We start from the raw sequence: 20,004 nt of genomic DNA on the forward strand, positions 1-20,004 counted from the left end.
ATTGTTTATGAACCAAAACAATAATTCAAAATAAAATATGAACTTTTAGTGTTATTGTTTTAAATTTAATTATTTGTCTGGTATTTCTTTTTTAAAAATCATCCACAAACTTGTGTGAATGTCTTTGCAGCTCACAAATTAGCTGCTGGTGTCTGCATATAACCAGATTTTGTAGTGAGGATTCTCAACTGACCCATTGCAAAACTTATTAATATGGTAAATGTAAAGACAGACACAAACATTAAAAGATTGTTTTGTTTAACACCACCACTAGAAGAGATCGGTTTATTAATCATTGGCTGTTGGATGTCAAACAGGTGATTTTGACAGTTTTAGAAAGGAAACCCACTACATTTTTCCATTAGTAGCAAGGCATCTGTTTTATGCACCATCTCACACAGGATAACACATACCACAGCCTTTGATATACCAGTCATGTTGCACTGGCTGGAACGAGAAATAGCCCAATGGGCCCCACCTATGGGGATCGATCCCACACCAATCGCACTGAGCTACATCCCTCCACCACCCTGAAGAAACCAGCTTGCCACAAGCAAGTGATACATTTGTTTTCATAGTAATTGTCAACATTTAAAAGGAAAACGAATCAATAAGCATGGTTGAACATTTTATTCTCAACATGGTTGTTTTGAATAATTTACCCTATTTGGCAACTTCATTCATTGTATGCGATCACAACAATCAGTACTGGAATAAAATATCTGTGGCATGGTCAGGGGCTAATGACTGGTTTGACTAGTATCATCACCTTCTGTCATATCTTATAGTCCGTCCCATAGGGAACTCCTTTTTTCATACTATGGAATTCAAGAATGATGTAATGCAAACTTAGCTCTATCTACACCTGCACATGATTTCACATTTAGAACAATGACAGCAGGTCCCAGTAATTAGAACATCAAAGGGAAATGAAATAATTGCACCTCTTTAAGGGCTTAATAAAAGTGCCATACCTCATGTAACAGTGGTATGCAGCTTCAGGGCTAGCGAATTTTGAAAGCAGTTGGCGAATTTTAATTTGGGGAAAAAATTAATGTAATAATTGATTTTTTTTTTGGAAAACAACTTGATTTCTGCAATTTTTCAAGTTTAATACACAATTTGGCGAACTATTTTTCTCACCCAGAGCTAGATCAATTGGATTATTATTAGGGTAAAGTGGTTTCGAGTCAAACACCTTTCAACTTTTAGATACATCAAAAATATGGTGCAAAATGTGCCATTTTCAAAAGACGTGTCCAACTCAAGATCATTTTATGCAAGTGTGCTCGCTTAACACCAATATTTCTTGTATCTTCAACTTCTTTGGTTTCTTAGTTAATGCAAATATCTTGCACATTTATACTAATCATTAAAGCAACATAGCAAACATTGATTTTACACAGTTCAAACGTTTGGTGAATATAACGTTTCATCTACATTTCAAGACATTTTCTACAAGAACAGCAACACCGGTTTAGACATTGATATTTAGTTTAAAGTGTGTTTTGTTCTGCCACTTTATATGGTACTGTAACAATCTGAACACTATGCAACAGGAGACTGGAAGTGAAAGGTTCCATTTATTAAAATAAGAAACGTTTTCTGAACTAATAGAAGCTTAGGGGTGGGAAGTAGCCCAGTGGTACAGCGCTCGCTTAATGCGCAATCGGTTTGGGACTGATCTCAATGCTTATATTTCTTCTAACCATTTTTATGTTGATAGAAATTTCTAGTGTTTTTTATATTATTTTTTAAAAATGTTTGATGAAACATTTCTGCAAATCTGACATTAATGTATTTATGACCTATTTATAACCACCAGACAGTAAAATGTTTTTAGAAATGTGGCACTGTAAGCTAATATCTGCGGCTTGCTGGGTGTTTTTTTTAAAGATTTATAGTTATTTGTGTCTGAACCCTTAAAATATGTCATTTCAGAAGTTCTTTCAAGTTAACTTTGTGCTGTCCATTATCTATACACAGAGACAGACAGCAGTTTTCAATATACACTAGATCTTAAATAGATAAAATTTCACAATTTACACACACACATATATATATATATTTAATTTATACATTCACATATATTCATTAATGATATTATAGCAAAGCAAGACAATATTATTAAAATGCATGTCATGAGTTCTGGTCAATTGGCATTACTTCAACACTAGAAACTGTCAATTCATTCTTTGTCACATCATTCAGAGACGATGTGGGAACCTGCATGGTGGCTATTTGGCTTGTGTCCATGGAAACGGTGAGACTCTGCTGTTGACTGGTGTCCATATGGTTTGAGGTATACGTAACTCCTGGCGCGCCCACAATCTGGTACAGGGATACCGGAATAGTAATCACTCCTGAAATAGAACGAAAGGGAGACAACTGCTAATCATCAATATGGTTTAAGTAAGGTGTATGTTACTCCCACAACCTGGTACAGCAACAGGAATAGTAATTTGGTACTGCAACAGGAATAGTAATCTGGTACAGCAACAGGAATAGTAATCTGGTACAGCAACAGGGATAGTAATCACTCCTATCTGAAAAAAGGTGAGACAAATGCTAATCAATACAAATCTGAGATGTACGTTACTCAGACTGGTACAGCAACAAGAATAGTAATCTTGCCTAAATATAACAAAGGGGAGACAACTGCTAATTGATACAGTCTGACGTGTATGTTACTCCCATTGGTACAGTAACAGAAATAATAATCATACTTAAAGGAGACCGGACACCAAATCATATATACGGCTAGAGCTAGACCCGTGACGTCATCGATGAGAGGAAAACTGAAGAAACTACCAAGCAGCATGGACGAACTTAGCGATTCGAGTGACGAAGAATTGTGTCCAGCTTGTGCTAATGGCATCAAACCGTATCAGTTTGAACCACTTATCAGAGACTTTGTCCCTAATCCTGGAAATGTTGTCTTAGACAAAAATTCGGATGAATCAACAGCCGACGAAGATGAGGAAGCCACACGGTCCTAGACTAGCATACAAGCATTTTTTTTAAACATAATTTTTTATGACATTTTTAATGTAAACTGAAGCAAATGGACCTAATTAGAAGAAAAGCACACAAAATGTAATAATATTTCATCATAAATTCCAGAAGCCGATTTCGCAAATTTGCAAAAAGCATCCCCTCCTCACCAAAGCAAGATATAATAATTTAACAAAAAACTTTGTTCTCTTAACTAGTTACCCTCCAAGTTTTAATGTGTTTGGTTAAACCGTGTACTTTTAATTATTAAGAAAATGTGTTACCAGTCTGCCGAAACTGTCCGCAACCAGGTACAGAAACACAGAAATGTTGGAAAATATTATACTGTTGCTACATACTGACAATCACTTTGCAACTAATATGTCTTATCGACAATATTATTATGTAGTCTTTGCATTTATTAATATAAAATACAACAGGCCCGTAGGAACCGGAGAGGGGCGGGCCTAGGGGTTTGTTCTCCATCACACACTGTAGGATTTTCACTACTTTGCATAAATAAAGATGATATAAAGATAAAAATCTAGTTTGTATCCCTCACTATCCCCCCCCCCCTGAGGTTACGTAATAAAACAGGCCCGTAGGAACTGGGGGGTGGGGGTGGGGGGGCGCACTTGTGAGCTTTTCGCCATTGTAACCAAAATCTGATGTAGAGTTTATACCCGGTCCGTCAGTGCCCCCCCCCCCCCCCCCCCAAGTCATTCCTACGGGCCTGTAAAAACTAAATATATTCAAAGGAGTATATTGGGTGGTTATAGGTTTGAAATGTTTTTTTATTGAACATTTTATTTCATGCACTTTTACAAATTTTAAACAGCAATTATGTTACCATAATCTATCGAAAAAATAAAACATATTTCTGAGATTTTTTAGTACATACATGTAAGTTTACCCTCCGCACCCTCTGGCAGAAACCCAGGGTAAGTATTAAAATAATTATTTGGTGTAGAGTATTTTTAATATGACATACAGAAAGCATTGAAAAGTACAATTTTATTATGCTTTAATAATTGACATTAGCTTTAAAATTAATTAACCATCATTCCTTCTGGCCAGAGTACATATGTTGTTCCTGCCAAAGTGTTAGTATTTTAATTTTAATGACAATATACTGAACTGACGATAAACATTGTTAACTAACGTAATAATTCAAGTTTTGAAGGTGTTTTGTTATGAGGTTAACAAACCAACTAGATCAAGATATGTTAGTATGGAGTCGTTATTGGCTGTCAGTGAAAATTAATTTGGTAATTATAGATAAATAAATGTGAAGTTTAAATATTCGTATGTGAACAAATTGCAATACCTTTATTTAATGTATATCTTAAGTACATACTTGTTTTAATTTTCACTGTAAATGAACCATAACCTGCTGTATTTAGTTGGTGTAAAGCCCATTCGACGACAATAATGCGTCCATGTTTTAAAACAACTTTCGGCTTTTTTGGAAATCGAAACCATGATGTTGGCCGTTTCTTGGGATGCATTGCTGTTACTGTTGCAGTTAAATACTGTGCAGTTAACCATCATATAATTACGTCGACAGTATATAATAACACTAATTATCTTGTAAATTAAATTCCCGATAAACCTGGAGACAAAAAAAAAAAAAGACGACTAAAAGGCACAACCAAAGAATCAACACGTGTACCGGTATTGCTTGGTAACGCTCACCGATGACGTATTGCCTCGCTTTCGTTCAGATCTATGCATAATCCCGCCCACTTCTGTTTTTACCCCAAACCTAAGACACGCAGCTGACCGGTGCCTCGCAGCGAGCCGGGCATTAGAGTAATGCGGTATTTGACGCTAACTTAATCCATTACACACTACATGTCTTTTGGTGTCCGGTCTCCTTTAATATAAGAAAGGGGAGACAACCGCTAATTGATACAGTCTGATGTGTATGTTACTCCCACTGGTACAGTAACAGGAATAGTAATCATGCCTAAATGGGAAAAAAGGGGAGACAAATGCCAATCGATATATAGTCTGAGGTGTATGTTAACCAAACTGGCACAGTGACACAGAAATAATAATCTTTCCTAAACAGAAAAAAAGAGAGACAACTGCTAATCATTGAAGGTTCTTTGAGGATGATCGAACTATTAGTTATGACTTTACACTCCCATTTGCAAATGAGTAATTATATACGGTGGAACTAAATTTATCTGTACCATTATTTAAAACAAAAAGGGCCGAATTTACGAAGACTGTTTTTCTTAAACGTTTTTAAGCATTGTAAATGTATGTAGTTACACACATGTAAGACTTAAACATGCTTTGTAAATGTGACCCAATATAAATTAAAAAACAAATTCAATAATTAAAGAAGAAAAAAACCCTAACAAAAACTGACCATAATGTTTAAAAAGGAAAACTCTTTTTCTCGAACCCGTGGGACAGTTTAATGCCATACCTGAAGGACAATCTCCCGAGCCTAGAGCGACCTCTCCGTTAAATACGAGCTGGTTCCCGTCCTGGCCCATCGCTGAGAGAGTGTTCACCGTGCCAGCAGTGTGGTTGAGCATGCCCATGGTGGGGTTCACCACTGTGGCCACATGGGCCCCCATGTTGTTTTGATTGGTTGCCACCTCAGCCAATGTCTGGACAGCCTGGGATGCTTCATGTTGAGTGTCGTTGATCTGCAGAAAGAAGGTCAATGTTTCAAAGAAGAAACCCGTTGGTGCGACATACATTATTCTAACAAAGAATTGTTTTACACTCATTTATCTGTATCTATCCTGGGTTTAGGCTCTCAATTGCTGAATGGGAATTAAGGTTACACGTGGTGGAAAATTTGACAAAGAGCTAATTTAAAAATCAAATAAATAAAAATTAGCACTCTTCAAGTTTGCCCATTGCGAATTTGAAAATCAATTGGCAAATTTTATTTTAATTTGGAGACTAAATTTCATGTAATAATTATTGTTTTGGAAAATAACTGGGGTTTTGCCATATTTGAAGTTTAAATAGATGATCTGACTAAATGATCCTCTCACCCAGAGCTTGCCCTGCAATAACCAAATAAATACATGAGTGACCAAGTAAGTACATAGATCCCTTTTTAACAACTAAAATCATGTATCACATATTAAACACATTTTTTTGTTTAGAATTTTAGTGTCTGTACAACAAATATATTTTTGGCCATTCTAATGTTTTATTTTGTTTTCTACTATACATTCATTTGACAATAAATAATTACTGGGAGGAAAAATGCAGTTTTAGGCTACTGTAAATGTTAGGAACAAGAAACACTGTATACATATATACCGACACTGACAATGCTTTTAATATGTAGTTTTAGTTATTGAAATAACTGTATTAACTGGAAACATATTATTACGTCAGCAAACAAAGGATAGTCTCTGAGCATTTCGAATCAAATCCAGTTTACTTTCTGAAAACTATTTTACCCCTCCCCAAATTTTTTAAAATAATAATAAAGAAGAAAATAAAGAGCTGAAATTGAAATTTAAAAACCTGTCAAATCACCTCCCCATTACTTACAGCATGTACGACTGTAGCCTGTGTGCCATCTGGAAGTGTGACGATGCTACCCACATGAGCCGTGTCAATCTGCACAATGGAGATGGTGCCGTCAGGGTTGTTGACGGTCTGGACCATCGTACCGCTGTACTGGGTGGGATGCTGTGACGCCGATGCATGGGTAATATTCAGCTCGTCACTGAAGGCGTGCAGTAGTTCCTCACGACCGTGATTCTTGTAGCAGTTTTTAACAATAGTTCTAAGAGCTTCAGTCCAGGAAACCTGAAAGGAAAAAAACCAAGCAAAACAATAAAACTTGTCATGTTCGACAACCATGATTTTTAAAATCAAAACTTGATAATCTGTTAAATTTACATTTTAAAAATAATTAAGTCCTATATTTTTAAACCAGCTCTCGCAATTCAAATCATCTTGCAATGGCAATTTTTAGAGATAATAAAGTAAACAGTTAAAGTTTGTTTTGTTTAATATCACCACTAGAGCATATTGATTTATTAATCATTGGTTACTGGATGTCAAAACGTATGGTAATTCTAACATATAGTCTTGGAAAGGAAACCCGCTACATTTTGTGTGTAGTCTGATGATAAAATGCTCACCTGATGCATGGTCGGTCTATGATTGATCCCCATCAGTAGGCCCATTTCTCATTCCAACCAGTGCACAATAACTGGTATATCTAAGGCCATGGTGTGTGCTATCCTGTCTGTGGGATAGTGCATATAAAAGATCCATTGCTACTAATTGAAAAATGTAAGTTTCCTAAGACTATACGTCAAATTATCAAATATCTGACACCCAATAATCTATGATTAATGAATCAATGTGCTCAAATGGCGTCATTAAATAAAACAAACTTTAACGTTTAAGAAATTACTGTCATACAAAGCCTGTATAGTATTTGTCTCTTATTTAAAATAAAGAATTACCTTCTGTTTCTCCTCTTCAGACCTGGCATCACTGCGGACATTGGCCCACGGCAGGTCGTTGGGCCACCACACTGGCCGGTACTCCATCTTACCCCAGCCAGGCTTTCCTCGGCCCGTAGAATATTTCAACATCAGGGGAATAAATGCTCTAAGCTGGGCCTAAAAAATGTGAAACATAGGTGAACCAATATTATAACTCTAATGCATCACCATCAATAATATCCATTTTCTTTGTTACCAAATAAATATAATTCAATTCGTTTGTGATGTAATACATCAGACCTTGTCTTTTACGGTGTGCGAGTGTGATCGCGCTCGTACAGCCCACGTAATTTTAATCTGGCAAGTGTAAAAAATAACGCATGTTACACTTAACAAACAGCGCACGTAAATAATTTTGTATACTGATTGTCACTATTTTAAGTATTTACCATATGTAGCTGATAGACCCGTTTAATAATACCTGAAAAAAAATGTGATGAGAACGGTAGCATCCATGCATGCCATCTAACACTGAAAAGGTATCTATAATTGTTGTAGTGGTCAAATAATCGGGTTTAAATTAATTAACTGTGTTGTGAAGTTCGCTAGAGTACTTTTAGTTATTTGAGGGAAAATTCCGCTTTCGTTTAATTTTACTGTCGATTATATATCACCCGTTGCTTTACCATGGGCCAAGGGAGATAATTCTAATGTAATGGCAACCAACCATGTGCAGACGACCAAGATTAAAGAACGCCTAAAACAATGGTAAAGAAAATATACATGTCATCCCCACGTTTAATATAAATCTTTTGATTTTCTATGTAACAAACTTCCTTTATGTTTCTTGGGTTATTGATTTTAACGTTATATATATATGTAAAAACACCTTTTTATATGTCACATGGTTGGCTCGATTGTACCGTAAATGTTGTAATTACAAAATAGTGAATATATAATTTTCTAGTATTATTAATGTATTAATATAAAAAAGACACAGTATTTAGTTCTTTTATATTTTATATCTTTCAGTCAATCTGTATTTTGGATCCCTAAGAATAAGAAAACAATTCATGAACAAGAATAAAGAACTTCAGTTTGAACACATGTGCTTGGTTGTCAACAGCATTGACATTGTTATTTAACCATGGATAGTGAAGAAGATACAGAATCAAGTGAGCGTGGTGAAGAAACAAGATCAAGAAAAATGACTGAAAAGGGGTTACAGTGTAGTAAAGAAATAAAATCTAAAAAGATTGATCATGTATTTAAGCAACTTAAGAAAGAATATCAACATGTTGATAGTGCAATGACCTCGTGTGACTTTTCCAAGGAATCTATCAAAAATGTTCGTTGTGCATATGCAAAGTGGCTTAAATTACTTGATAATTTATATGAAGTTCGCAAAGAATATGCAGATCTTCTTGAAGAACCGGACCGTTCCAGATTCAAGGACGAGTGTAGTGGCCAAGATCATATTCTATTAAAGTTAAAAGCATCTGTAGATCAATACTTCATGAGAACTGGAGCTACCCAGAGAGAAAGTGAAGAATGGGCACAGATCAGTAATGCTTCATCTAGGAAAGGTTCCATAATATCAAGAGGCAGCCATTCATCTTTGGCAAGCTCGATATCCTCCACAAAGCTGCAGGAAAGTCAAAGAAAGGCAGAGCTTATGGCTACGGCCAAGGCGTTGAAAGAAAAGCAAAGATTAGAAGTCGCTAAATTGAAAATCAAAATGAGAGAAGAGGAACTTGAGCTACAAACACAACTTGATATTTCAGAGGCAAAATCTAAGGTTCTTGACAGTTTTGAAAGCGGACAGAACATAACTGGTAATGAAACACGATTTCCATTGACTCCTGTGGAAAAACTTTCTGAGTTTGAGCATGCTAACATTACAGATAATTCATTTGGACAAGTAACTGATAGAACCAACTTAATCCCAAGGCATCGCCATTCGTGCCAGTGGATGGAAATGTACTACGTATTCAGATGGACACAGATTCTAATGTGATCAAGTCAGTTGTGCAACAGCTTCGAAAACCTAACCCAGACATACAAAAATTTAGTGGTGATCCGCTTCAATACGAAAAGTTCAAGAGGCAATTCTATACCAAAATAGTTATGAATTCAGACGACGGCGACGAAAGGATGAGTTATCTTGAACAATTTACTACCGGAGAAGCATATCGAGTTGTGAAAGGATATAGCTATTTGGATGCAAGCAGGGGTTACATTGCCGCATGTAAAGAATTAGAAGAAAGGTATGGAAATGAAGAAGCTATTGCTACTGCCTTGGTAAAACGTGCACTAAATTGGCCAAATGTGAAATACAATGACGCAAAGGCTCTCGACGAATACGCCATCTTCCTTACAGAATGTGAAAATGCTGTACATGCTATATCTGCAGTAAGAGTTCTTGAATACCCTGACAATTTACGCAAGTTAGTCATGAAAAATGGAGAAGCTGCATTCAGAACATACGTAGTTCTGGCAAAGTTATAGAATTTCACGACCTTGTGGAATTTGTAAAGAAAGAAGCCAAGAAAGTGATAGACCCCATGTATGGTAACAAGCCATGCAAACTGATGATAAATCGCTGCCCCCCAGCAAAAAATCCAACGTTGTTCCTCCTAGATACAAAGCAAGAGGATCATTTGCCACAAATGTTGCCAAGTCCGACCAAACAAAACAAAACATTAACGTAAATAATAACTCGATCAACACAAGCAAACCAGTTAACAAAGCTGTTCAAAAACCATGTATCTACTGTAGCGAGAATTCTCATTCCATAGACTCTTGTGATAAATTGGCTTCTAAGCCCCATGTTGATAGACTAGCATTCCTGCGCTCGAAAGGCGTTTGCTTCCAGTGTCTAGTTCATGGACATATCGGTAGAAACTGTGATAAAAGGGCCATATGCAGAAGTTGTGAAGGAAATCATCAAAGTATTCTCCACGTGAACAAGGAAAAGGACAAAAACATAATTAGTGCGTGCACAGATTTAGATGACAGTGTTGGTGCGTATAAGGAGGCCGGCGCAGGCGAATGTACTTTAGCTATCATCCCAGTTAAAGTAGCCATGAAAGAAAGTCTGAAAATTGTTGAAACTTACGCTTTCTTAGACCCAGGTAGTACAGTGTCGTTTTGCTCAGAGTCCTTGATTAAAAAGTTAGGATGTAGTGGAAAAAAGATGGAGATCACAATTGATACCATGGGAAAGTCACATACCATGTACTCCTATGCCATCAAAGGACTTCAAGTATTTGATTTAGATGAAGAAAATCCTATCCCGCTACCTGTCGTGTACTCAAAAGAAGAAGTAACGAAGAACCACATACCTTCCTCGTCTGACAGTGTCGCATTTCTCTCACCTGCAAGGCATTAACATACCTGAGATAGATTCAGAGGTAGGCTTGCTCATTGGAGGAAATGTTCCAGATGCATATTCTCCATTTGAAATTAGAACAGGTCCACAAGGTAGCCCTCACGCAACCGGAACTCGTCTAGGCTGGATACTCTGGAACGTAATACGCTCAACCCCACAAGAAACCAGAAATCGATTTCAAACTATGAGAACAGAGATCCTTGTAGCCAAGGAAGCTGAAGAACTAAAAGAACTTGATAAGATTGTAAGAAAAAGTATAAATTTTGACTTTCCAGAGAAAACCATTGACGATAAGAAAGAAATGTCTCCAGAGGATAACAAATTCTTTGAGACGGTAACAGAATCTATAAATCTGCAAAATGGGCACTACTACATTAAGCTGCCATTTAGAAACGAAGATGTTAGGATGCCAGACAACAGCAAACAAGCTCTACAGCATTTGAAGTCTCAAGAAAAGATTTGTCCATGATCCCAAATTTCGTGATGACTACAAGAAATTTATGAGTGACATTATTGACAAAGGATATGCCGAGAAAGTACCTGAGGAGAAAATTAAAGGTCAAGATGGAAAATTGGGGTATGTACCTCACCACGGTGTATACCATCCCAGAAAGCCTGGGAAAATACGTGTGGTTTTCGACTGTGGCAGCTAGCTACCAAGGTGTGTCATTAAACAACATGCTTCTACAAGGTCCTGACCTTACAAGTAACTTGATAGGAATTCTATTGAGATTTTGCCAAGAACCGGTAGCCGTCATGGGAGATATAGAAACAATGTTTTACCGTGTAAGAGTACCCGAAGAAGACGGCAACTTTCAGAGATTCTTCTGGTGGCTGGATGGAAACTATGATCAAGAACCAGAGGTGTATCGGATGTTAGTACATCTATTTGGATCAGTCTCATCCTCCAGTTGTGCAACATTTGCCTTACAACAAATTATCTGAATACTGTAAAATCATTTATTTTCGAGGGGTGTAATTTTCGCGCTAAAAGAAATTAGCCATGTTCGCGTAATTAATATTTCGCGCATCCCTGATTAAACCAAAAAAATAAATAATTAACAAAATTAGTATGAGTGTTTATACAGTGAACAATTAAGACGATCCAAAAACAATCGTTTGATCGTGTAGGCTTTCTACCAGATCAAACGATTAGGGTTTCACAGGTAAAGGGCCTCTTTAAGATTAAATAAATGGCTGCTTGTGTTTAGTCATTATATATAGAAGCGTAGATCGTTTGTAAATCACTACCATCCAAAATGTCTTTATTCTCGTGGTTAAAATATTCACCCCAACCTAAAACGCCCGGCTTGCCAAACCCACTGAAAGCAAGACTGAAAACGAGGCAGAAACGATAGTCGCAGCAAACACGTCATTGACCCGTATGTGACCTCAACCCGAAAAGAACTTGGCCTGCCACATGATCAAAAAGCCTAGTGTCTTTTTGACGTTTACAAAGCTCACAGAACGGAGAAAATATGCGAACTGTTAACAAACAAAAAAACATTTCGATTGTGTACATTCCTGCTTGTTTTACGGATCAGCTTCAGCCATTGGATTTAACCGTCAACAGAATTTTCAAAGATGAATTGAAACGGTGCTTTCATGTGTGGTACGCAAGTGAAGTTGGAAAAATTTTGGATGAAAACGAGGAAGAGTCTGAAAATGAGGACAGTATTAAAAGTGTGAATGTTGACTTAAAAACCAGCATTGTTAAACCAATTCATGCACAGTGGCTAATTGAAGTGTGTGAGATTGTGTCAAAGAAAAAGAATCTGATCATGAATGGTTTTCGCAAAGCCGGCATTCTTGTTGATTGACATAAAGTGATTAACAATAGATCGGCAAGTTTCACCAACTTCATTCTTACGTAAGAACTTTAAATACCTACTAGTAAGCAGTGTTTAATTCCTTTTCCCACGTATGTTGTTCCTCAATCATTATTACGTAAGAACTTTAAATACCTACTAGTAAGCAGTGTTTAATTCCTTTTCCCACGTATGTTGTTCCTCAATCATTATTACGTAAGAACTTTAAATACCTACTAGTAAGCAGTGTTTAATTCCTTTTCCCACGTATGTTGTTCCTCAATCATTATTACGTAAGAACTTTAAATACCTACTAGTAAGCAGTGTTTAATTCCTTTTCCCACGTATGTTGTTCCTCAATCATTATTACGTAAGAACTTTAAATACCTACTAGTAAGCAGTGTTTAATTCCTTTTCCCACGTATGTTGTTCCTCAATCAGTATTACGTAAGAACTTTAAATACCTACTAGTAAGCAGTGTTTAATTCCTTTTCCCGTGTATGTTGTTCCTCAATCACTATTACGTAAGAACTTTAAATACCTACTAGTAAGCAGTGTTTAATTCCTTTTCCCACGTATGTTGTTCCTCAATCATTATTACGTTAGAACTTTAAATACCTACTAGTAAGCAGTGTTTAATTCCTTTTCCCACGTATGTTGTTCCTCAATCATTATTACGTAAGAACTTTAAATACCTACTAGTAAGCAGTGTTTAATTCCTTTTCCCACGTATGTTGTTCCTCAATCACTATTACGTAAGAACTTTAAATACCTACTAGTAAGCAGTGTTTAATTCCTTTTCCCACGTATGTTGTTCCTCAATCACTATTACGTAAGAACTTTAAATACCCACTAGTAAGCAGTGTTTAATTCCTTTTCCCACGTATGTTGTTCCTCAATCATTATTACGTAAGAACTTTAAATACCCACTAGTAAGCAGTGTTTAATTCCTTTTCCCACGTATGTTGTTCCTCAATCATTATTACGTAAGAACTTTAAATACCTACTAGTAAGCAGTGTTTAATTCCTTTTCCCACGTATGTTGTTCCTCAATCACTGTATTACATGCATTGTTTGTTTTGTAATAAATTAATTGAAAATTATTTAGTTTTGTTTATTTTGTTACACACCATATATATCTGGGTCCATATCTGTTCTTTTGAAACGTTTGGGAATTGTACATTTCTATAATCAGGTCGTCTAGTAACAATTTGGTGATCAAATTAGAATAGATTAATTTTTCACGGGGTTGTAAATTTCGCACTAAATGTTTTTGCGCAAATTGCGCGAAAATTAAGTACCTGCGAAAATAAATGATTTTACAGTAGTACATATTGTAATTTTAAAAAATCAAATTGTCTGCATCAGTGCATGTCATAATTATATTTGTATAACACTACTCTTGAAAGTTTTTAATAAGTTATTAGAACTCCATTCCTGAAAGGGAAAAGAAGTCTGACTACACTAATGAACCAAACAACATAAAATTAGAAGTAAACATTATTGGTTTATTGGTTCATTTTTGCAACATATATGTCTCTACATTTACATGTACCAATTACTTCATAAATTAATAATGCTTGGTTTTCACTCGCCTTAGCATTTTGACAAGTGCGATTTTTCACTCGTCTTGGTTTTTCAAAAGCCAAGGACTGATACATGTTTGAAATCAGAGCCGGTTTATTCTAGTAGCACATGTAGCATGTGCTCCGGGCCCCATGCTTCAGGAGGCCCCGCGGTGATGCGTACATTTTGTAAACATAAACACACAAAAAACCTGCAGAAACATTTAAACAATGGATTTATTTACCAGAGTTTTATTAGATCTTCAAATTACTTCTTTACCTTACTGTCTTTGACTGCCTCTACTTTGCTTCCATTACTTTTACCATGTTAACATTTTAAGTGGTATTCTTCTATTACGGTCGTTGCTAGAAAGGATACCAGTAGAGGCAAAGGCCTGGTTACATGTATACCTTCGTGTTCTTGGGTCAATTTATTTTCTCCAGGTCTAACCCCCCCCCCCCCGAGGGGGTTGCAAAATATATATCCTGGGAAATGGAGACGCACTGTTATTTGTGCTACACGCCCTGTGGATCCTTAAACTGGCTCTGCTTGAAACAAGATAAAATTGAAACAGAAATTAAAAGATCTATTACCGATGAGAAAATATGAAGGGATTAATAATTGACAGATATGTGTTTGCTTGATGCAAAGAAGGTACTGAAAAGTAACATACACAGGTAACAGGTATATGTTAAATAAAGGTTAGTATATGTTGAATAAAGATTAATCAGCTTTTAAAAATAAAACTGCACCTGTGTCATTTTATCTACAGCTGTTGGAATACCATCAATTGATAAGGGAGGCAACTCCTGCATTCCAGAATTATCAGGATTCACTGGAGCCTGTTCTGCCAGTGCAGACTCTAAATCTTGCATGATCATACCACGACAATTACGGATCTGCAAAAAAATTGATACAATCATAACAATGTGGCAACAGAGAAAAATAACAAATGTTGATTCAAACACTTGAATAAAAACAAGCAAGTGAAACTAATAATCAGTGGGGTGTGATTTTATAAAGTTTGAAAAGGAGAAATCATGACATTAGATGTATGTACTAAATATTTAAAAGATTAATCAATTCACATATAAAAGGTGCTGGCCAGTTTTAAAAAAAGGGTGGGGTGTGGAGGTATTAATGCCACACTTTCTCCCAATAATATTTATAATGTAATACTTAACCCCACACCCTCTAGAGCATTATATAACTGTTCACAATTACTGTTTTCCCCGATAAGTTAAAAATGTTAGGGAACTAGCATCATCTAAATGGTATATATGTTAATTTCAACATGCCTGCATGAGTGTTATAATATATCCCTGATTGGAGCTTTAGTTTAAATAACAATGAAGTTTTCTTACGACAGTTTCGAGCGGCTGAGAACCGAACACTTTATATGAGTTGAGTGAGACACCTGACTGCGAGGCCTTGCCGGGAGTACAGCACAGAACAACGGCCTGTTGTCCTACCCGCGTCGTGTACTCCTCAATACACACCTTCAGCTTCCTGGTAAAACAAACATACACAGATAAATATAAAAAAAACCCACAATGAACTCTTCAATACACACCTTCAGCTTCCTGGTAAAACAAACATACACAGATAAATATAAAAAAACCCCACAATGAACTCTTCAATACACACCTTCAGCTTCCTGGTAAAACAAACATACACAGATAAATATAAAAAAAAACCCACATGCAATGAACTCTTCAATACACACCTTCAGCTTCCTGGTAAAACAAACATACACAGCTAAATATAAACACACACAATGAACTTTTCAATACACACCTTCAGATTTCTGGTAAAACATACATACACAGATAAACAAACATTTACAATGTATTCTTCAAATTCAATAAACACCTTCAGCTTTCTGGTGAAAGAACCATACACAGATAAATAAACATACACAATGAACTCTTTAATACACACCTTCAGCTTCCTGGTAAAACAAACATACACAAATAGACAAACATACACAATGAACTTCTCACTAAACACTTTCATATACACCTTTTATAAGCACATAACTTAACCTCCATGTCACCCCCATAAATCTGCCCCCCTGTAATTACCTTAAAAGGCGAGTTTGTTGTCTTTTTCTGTTGGCAGGATTTGTTTCAAAATGGTGTGCTCGTTTTCGTTTCTTAGCTGAGACAATAGCAGCTGCAGCAGCCTTTCCAATTATACCTAAACAAAAAAAAGACAACCTCTTTAGTCATTTAGCACATACATACATGTATATATATGTCTAGAATATTCAAATAAGATGTGCATTTAGGCCTGCATGTATCACCATAAAATGTTAAATCACGTCCTAGAGTTCCAGGGCTAGCTCTGGGTGAGCTATAACATTTGCAAAATCACCTATTAAACTTCAAAACCCCAGTTATTTTCTAATAAAATAACAAGTATTACCACATGAAATTTATTCACCAGTCATTTATAAACTTTGCAAATGGTGAATTTGGCGAGTGCCACTGCTAGCCCTGAGTTCAGTAAGCAGTAAGTCTTTAAGTTTATTACATAAGGCAGGGAGAGGACAATTTTTCAAAATTGTGCGTAAACTCCTTGGAGAATACATGGATTTTTTAGTTTTGGTTTTTTACAAAATTAAAAAAAGAAAAAAGAAGTAAACCTGAAGCTGCTAGTTGAGCTGTGACATCATCTGACACAGCATTTGCCAACAGGTCATGTGGGTCAAAGGTCGTAGATTCTGGAGAACTTGGCTCACTAATCCCATCACTCATCACGTCGGAATTCATGTGTGATTGGTTGATGGTTATCGTTCCTGTAGAGATCTGTAAAGGAGCTGAGATAGCAGTTTCCATCCTCTATAGATCTTCACAGTACTTCCGACTGCCAAGTACTTTGAAAATAAAAGAAAGAAAAATAAAGAGTTATAAAGGTAGAGTAAACTCAAACAAGAGATTTATGTGTTGGAAAGATGCATACCCGGACCACCAACACATACTGACATTTTAACAAATGAAAAACGCGTAGTAATTTTAGAGTTAATAAAAAAACCCATGATTATTCCTGCTAACTGGGGGCAGCCATTTTGTTTTGTTTTTGTGACGTCCGGTGGTATAGCTTGGGGCGAAGTGATGTCAGCTCCATCTATCTGCTCTATGCACAGTGTAAACAAACACTCTAATTTACGACAAGGCGCTTCGCTTTCATCAATCTGACTTGTAAAACAACATAAATGACGATAGTATAATAAACTATTTAACTAAATATATTTCAATTTGCATCAATAGAACGAAATGGAGTTATAGTATTTTTCTTTTTTTTTAAATCCAAAGAAAAAATGCATATTAGGCCTATTGGCATGCTACGTTCGAGCAAAAATGACCACCCATGATGCCCAAGTGATAATTTTCTTTTCTTTAGGACTACGTAATTGGCCAGTTTTGTGATTTTAGATGGGAAAGTCTACTTAATCAAGGGTTTTACAGAATTACTTACAGTAATAAAGCAGGACGGCTGATCGATTACAATTAGGGGAGTGTCCGTTCGGTTAACACACAATACCCTGTGATCTTAATAAAAGAGGCACGTCTATTTAGTGTGTCTAGACACAGTGTCTGGGGACCGTCTAAATATACACCTGCCAATCAGGAACCACAGGTACAGGCCACGGAAAGAAAAGACCAATTAACTAACAAAACATTCCGATTATTATTTCAGTACGTGGCTGTGATATGTGCTATCTTGTCTGTAGAATGGTGTATGTATAAAAGATCCCTTGCTATTAATAAAAAAAATGTAGCTGGTTTCCTCTCCAAAACTATATAAGTATGTCAAAATTATTAAATATTTGACATCCAAAAGCTGATGATGAATAAATCAAAGTGGTTCAGTAGCAGTTTAAAAAAAAAAAAAAACCCCACCCAAAACATGCATGTAGGCCTAGTAATTAATGAGACCAGTCTATTAGAACTAATAGAAGTCTGGTTTATCAAGTATAAGTATTATTTTTCCTTGTTTATATATAAGGTAGCATATATGCATTGAAGTGGTACAGGTATTCAATATGTTAGAATGCAACATAATTGTAATGATATTGTGTAAAAATATTGTTACTGGTACCTTATAAACAGTTTAAATGTTTATTTTATTTTATTATTTGTAAAAAAATTGCTGCCTAAACAAATGATCAACATCGCATGATTTGTTTTTAAATGCCCCATTTTAATATAGGCCCTAGTATGGTTTTCGTGAACTAGTGATGTGTTGTCCTCACCCTCAGCCCACTTCATTTATCATTCCTAATCCTATAAGCCTGACATGTATGCAATAACCAGTCATACCATACACTTAACATGGTCACCCTTTAAAGTTTTTACACTTTTTATTTCTTCTGCTGGTACAATATATTAGGCTATTTGATTACATGCATAATTTTTACATTTCAAAACAAAAAATTTAGCCATTAAATTTTTAAAAGCACATTTTTTTATAAATTATAAATAATATAATTTTTTAATCAGTCTATTCTTTTAAGCATTAAATTATGCTTAGGCTGAGTCTAAGAAAACAACCATAAGATGTTCCATTTCATTTGCAAAATAATAAAACGAAAAGGAAAACATTTGTGTTAATTTTTCTGGGCCAGATATATGAGAATCAGTTTGGAATAGGTTAGGCCATCATTATTTTATTACTTTTTTAAATCAAACACCACACAACTATTTATTTTGTTGTTTATTATGTGTATTATAGTGGGAAACATACTGCATGCACACATTTGCCGCCCTCACTGCTCAGCATCTGTCAAATGCGCAGATATTTTCACTTTGAGAGCTACGGGACATGGCCACAATGCGACTGCGCTGTTGTTCGCCATTATACCCTGGATGTTAGGCAATAGGACCTGCGCATAATGCTGGGAATACCACTTAAACTGTAATCACGAACGTCTTCAAAGCCAACTTTAACAAGTGAAGACGTTTTACTTGCGCACCACGTAAATATTGTGGTCTGCATGCGCATTTTAAAGAACATATTTGTGTACAAAAATTAACTTTCGTTGGGGAAAAAAGAAAAATGGCGGCGATACAACTGAGTCTGCGCAAAACAGAATAAACGAGCAACTCCTATGTCTTGTTGAGGCGTTTTAAACACTTTACTCAAAAGATGATTTACCAAGTATAATACCAAATTAAAGTACGAAAATCGTCGTTTGTGACAATATTTTTAATATGATCAGAAACTTACCAATTATGGAAGAAATATTGAAATGAAATGTATTAATTTTCTAGAACAAATGCGCAGACTTGTAGAAAATCAATCATGACTGAGCATGCTGAAGGACGCGAGGGCGTGGAAGCATTTTACTGTGGTAGCAGCGCCACCTGTACACGTTTTCGCGGTAGTTTTGATTTAAGTTGGGGCGGGGATTTTGGGATTAGATTTTAGTCGGATTGCAAGCATAATTATGATGTATTGGCAACACATATACTGCACAGCATTTAACATATATCGATATAGCGTTCTAAGAGCTTTTCTAATACCGATTTGTTATGCGTCCGTCATCGCACACACTATTAACTTTTCCTTTTAGGCATAAATTATTATTTTCAAGTGTTTGGTCGTGTTTGGTCAAGTTTGGACTGGGTTGTTCTTCTCTGGCCCTGTATTGGGGCTTTCACCACAAACTAATTGAGACATGATATTTCGATATTATTATTTTTTAAATATTTTTTTATATATAAAGTTGACAATAAATATGTTTAAAAAAATTAAAATGTTAAAAGTCTATCTTTTTAGAATTGATGGAATATTT

General features: G+C 35.8%; 1 protein-coding gene across 3 annotated transcripts; it reads right to left on the reverse strand.

Moving 5' to 3' along the window:
• Positions 1–615: 615 nt before the first annotated feature.
• Positions 616–19,775, reverse strand: LOC121369229 (DNA-binding protein P3A2-like). Of its 3 annotated transcripts, none has more exons than XM_041494178.1 (9): positions 19,437–19,775; positions 16,852–17,082; positions 16,289–16,403; positions 15,569–15,713; positions 14,957–15,103; positions 7,458–7,616; positions 6,529–6,789; positions 5,435–5,660; positions 616–2,363 (listed from the first exon to the last, which is right to left on the reverse strand). In XM_041494178.1, the coding sequence occupies exons 2-9, from the start codon at positions 17,042–17,044 to the stop codon at positions 2,140–2,142; spliced, it is 1,470 nt and encodes a 489-aa protein (XP_041350112.1). In that variant the 5' UTR covers positions 17,045–17,082; positions 19,437–19,775; the 3' UTR covers positions 616–2,139. The 3 variants fall into 3 exon arrangements, with proteins under 3 accessions (XP_041350112.1, XP_041350113.1, XP_041350114.1); XM_041494179.1 differs by lacking the exon at positions 19,437–19,775 and adding an exon at positions 18,965–19,401; XM_041494180.1 differs by lacking the exon at positions 19,437–19,775 and adding an exon at positions 18,954–19,401.
• Positions 19,776–20,004: the final 229 nt, after the last annotated feature.

Source organism: Gigantopelta aegis, chromosome 3 (genome assembly GCF_016097555.1).
Source record: "Gigantopelta aegis isolate Gae_Host chromosome 3, Gae_host_genome, whole genome shotgun sequence".
NCBI classification, from domain to species: domain Eukaryota; kingdom Metazoa; phylum Mollusca; class Gastropoda; order Neomphalida; family Peltospiridae; genus Gigantopelta; species Gigantopelta aegis.

What these genes read in the sequence shown, in the direction of transcription:
- LOC121369229 (XM_041494178.1), bottom strand. Translation starts at nt 17,044, where the DNA reads ATGGAAACTGCTATCTCAGCTCCTTTACAGATCTCTACAGGAACGATA. An exon ending in AGCTCAACTAGCAGCTTCAG is followed by an intron (nt 16,404 to 16,851) that starts GTTTACTTCTTT and finishes TTTTTTGTTTAG; the next exon opens with GTATAATTGGAAAGGCTGCT. An exon ending in CAACAAACTCGCCTTTTAAG is followed by an intron (nt 15,714 to 16,288) that starts GTAATTACAGGG and finishes TTGTTTTACCAG; the next exon opens with GAAGCTGAAGGTGTGTATTG.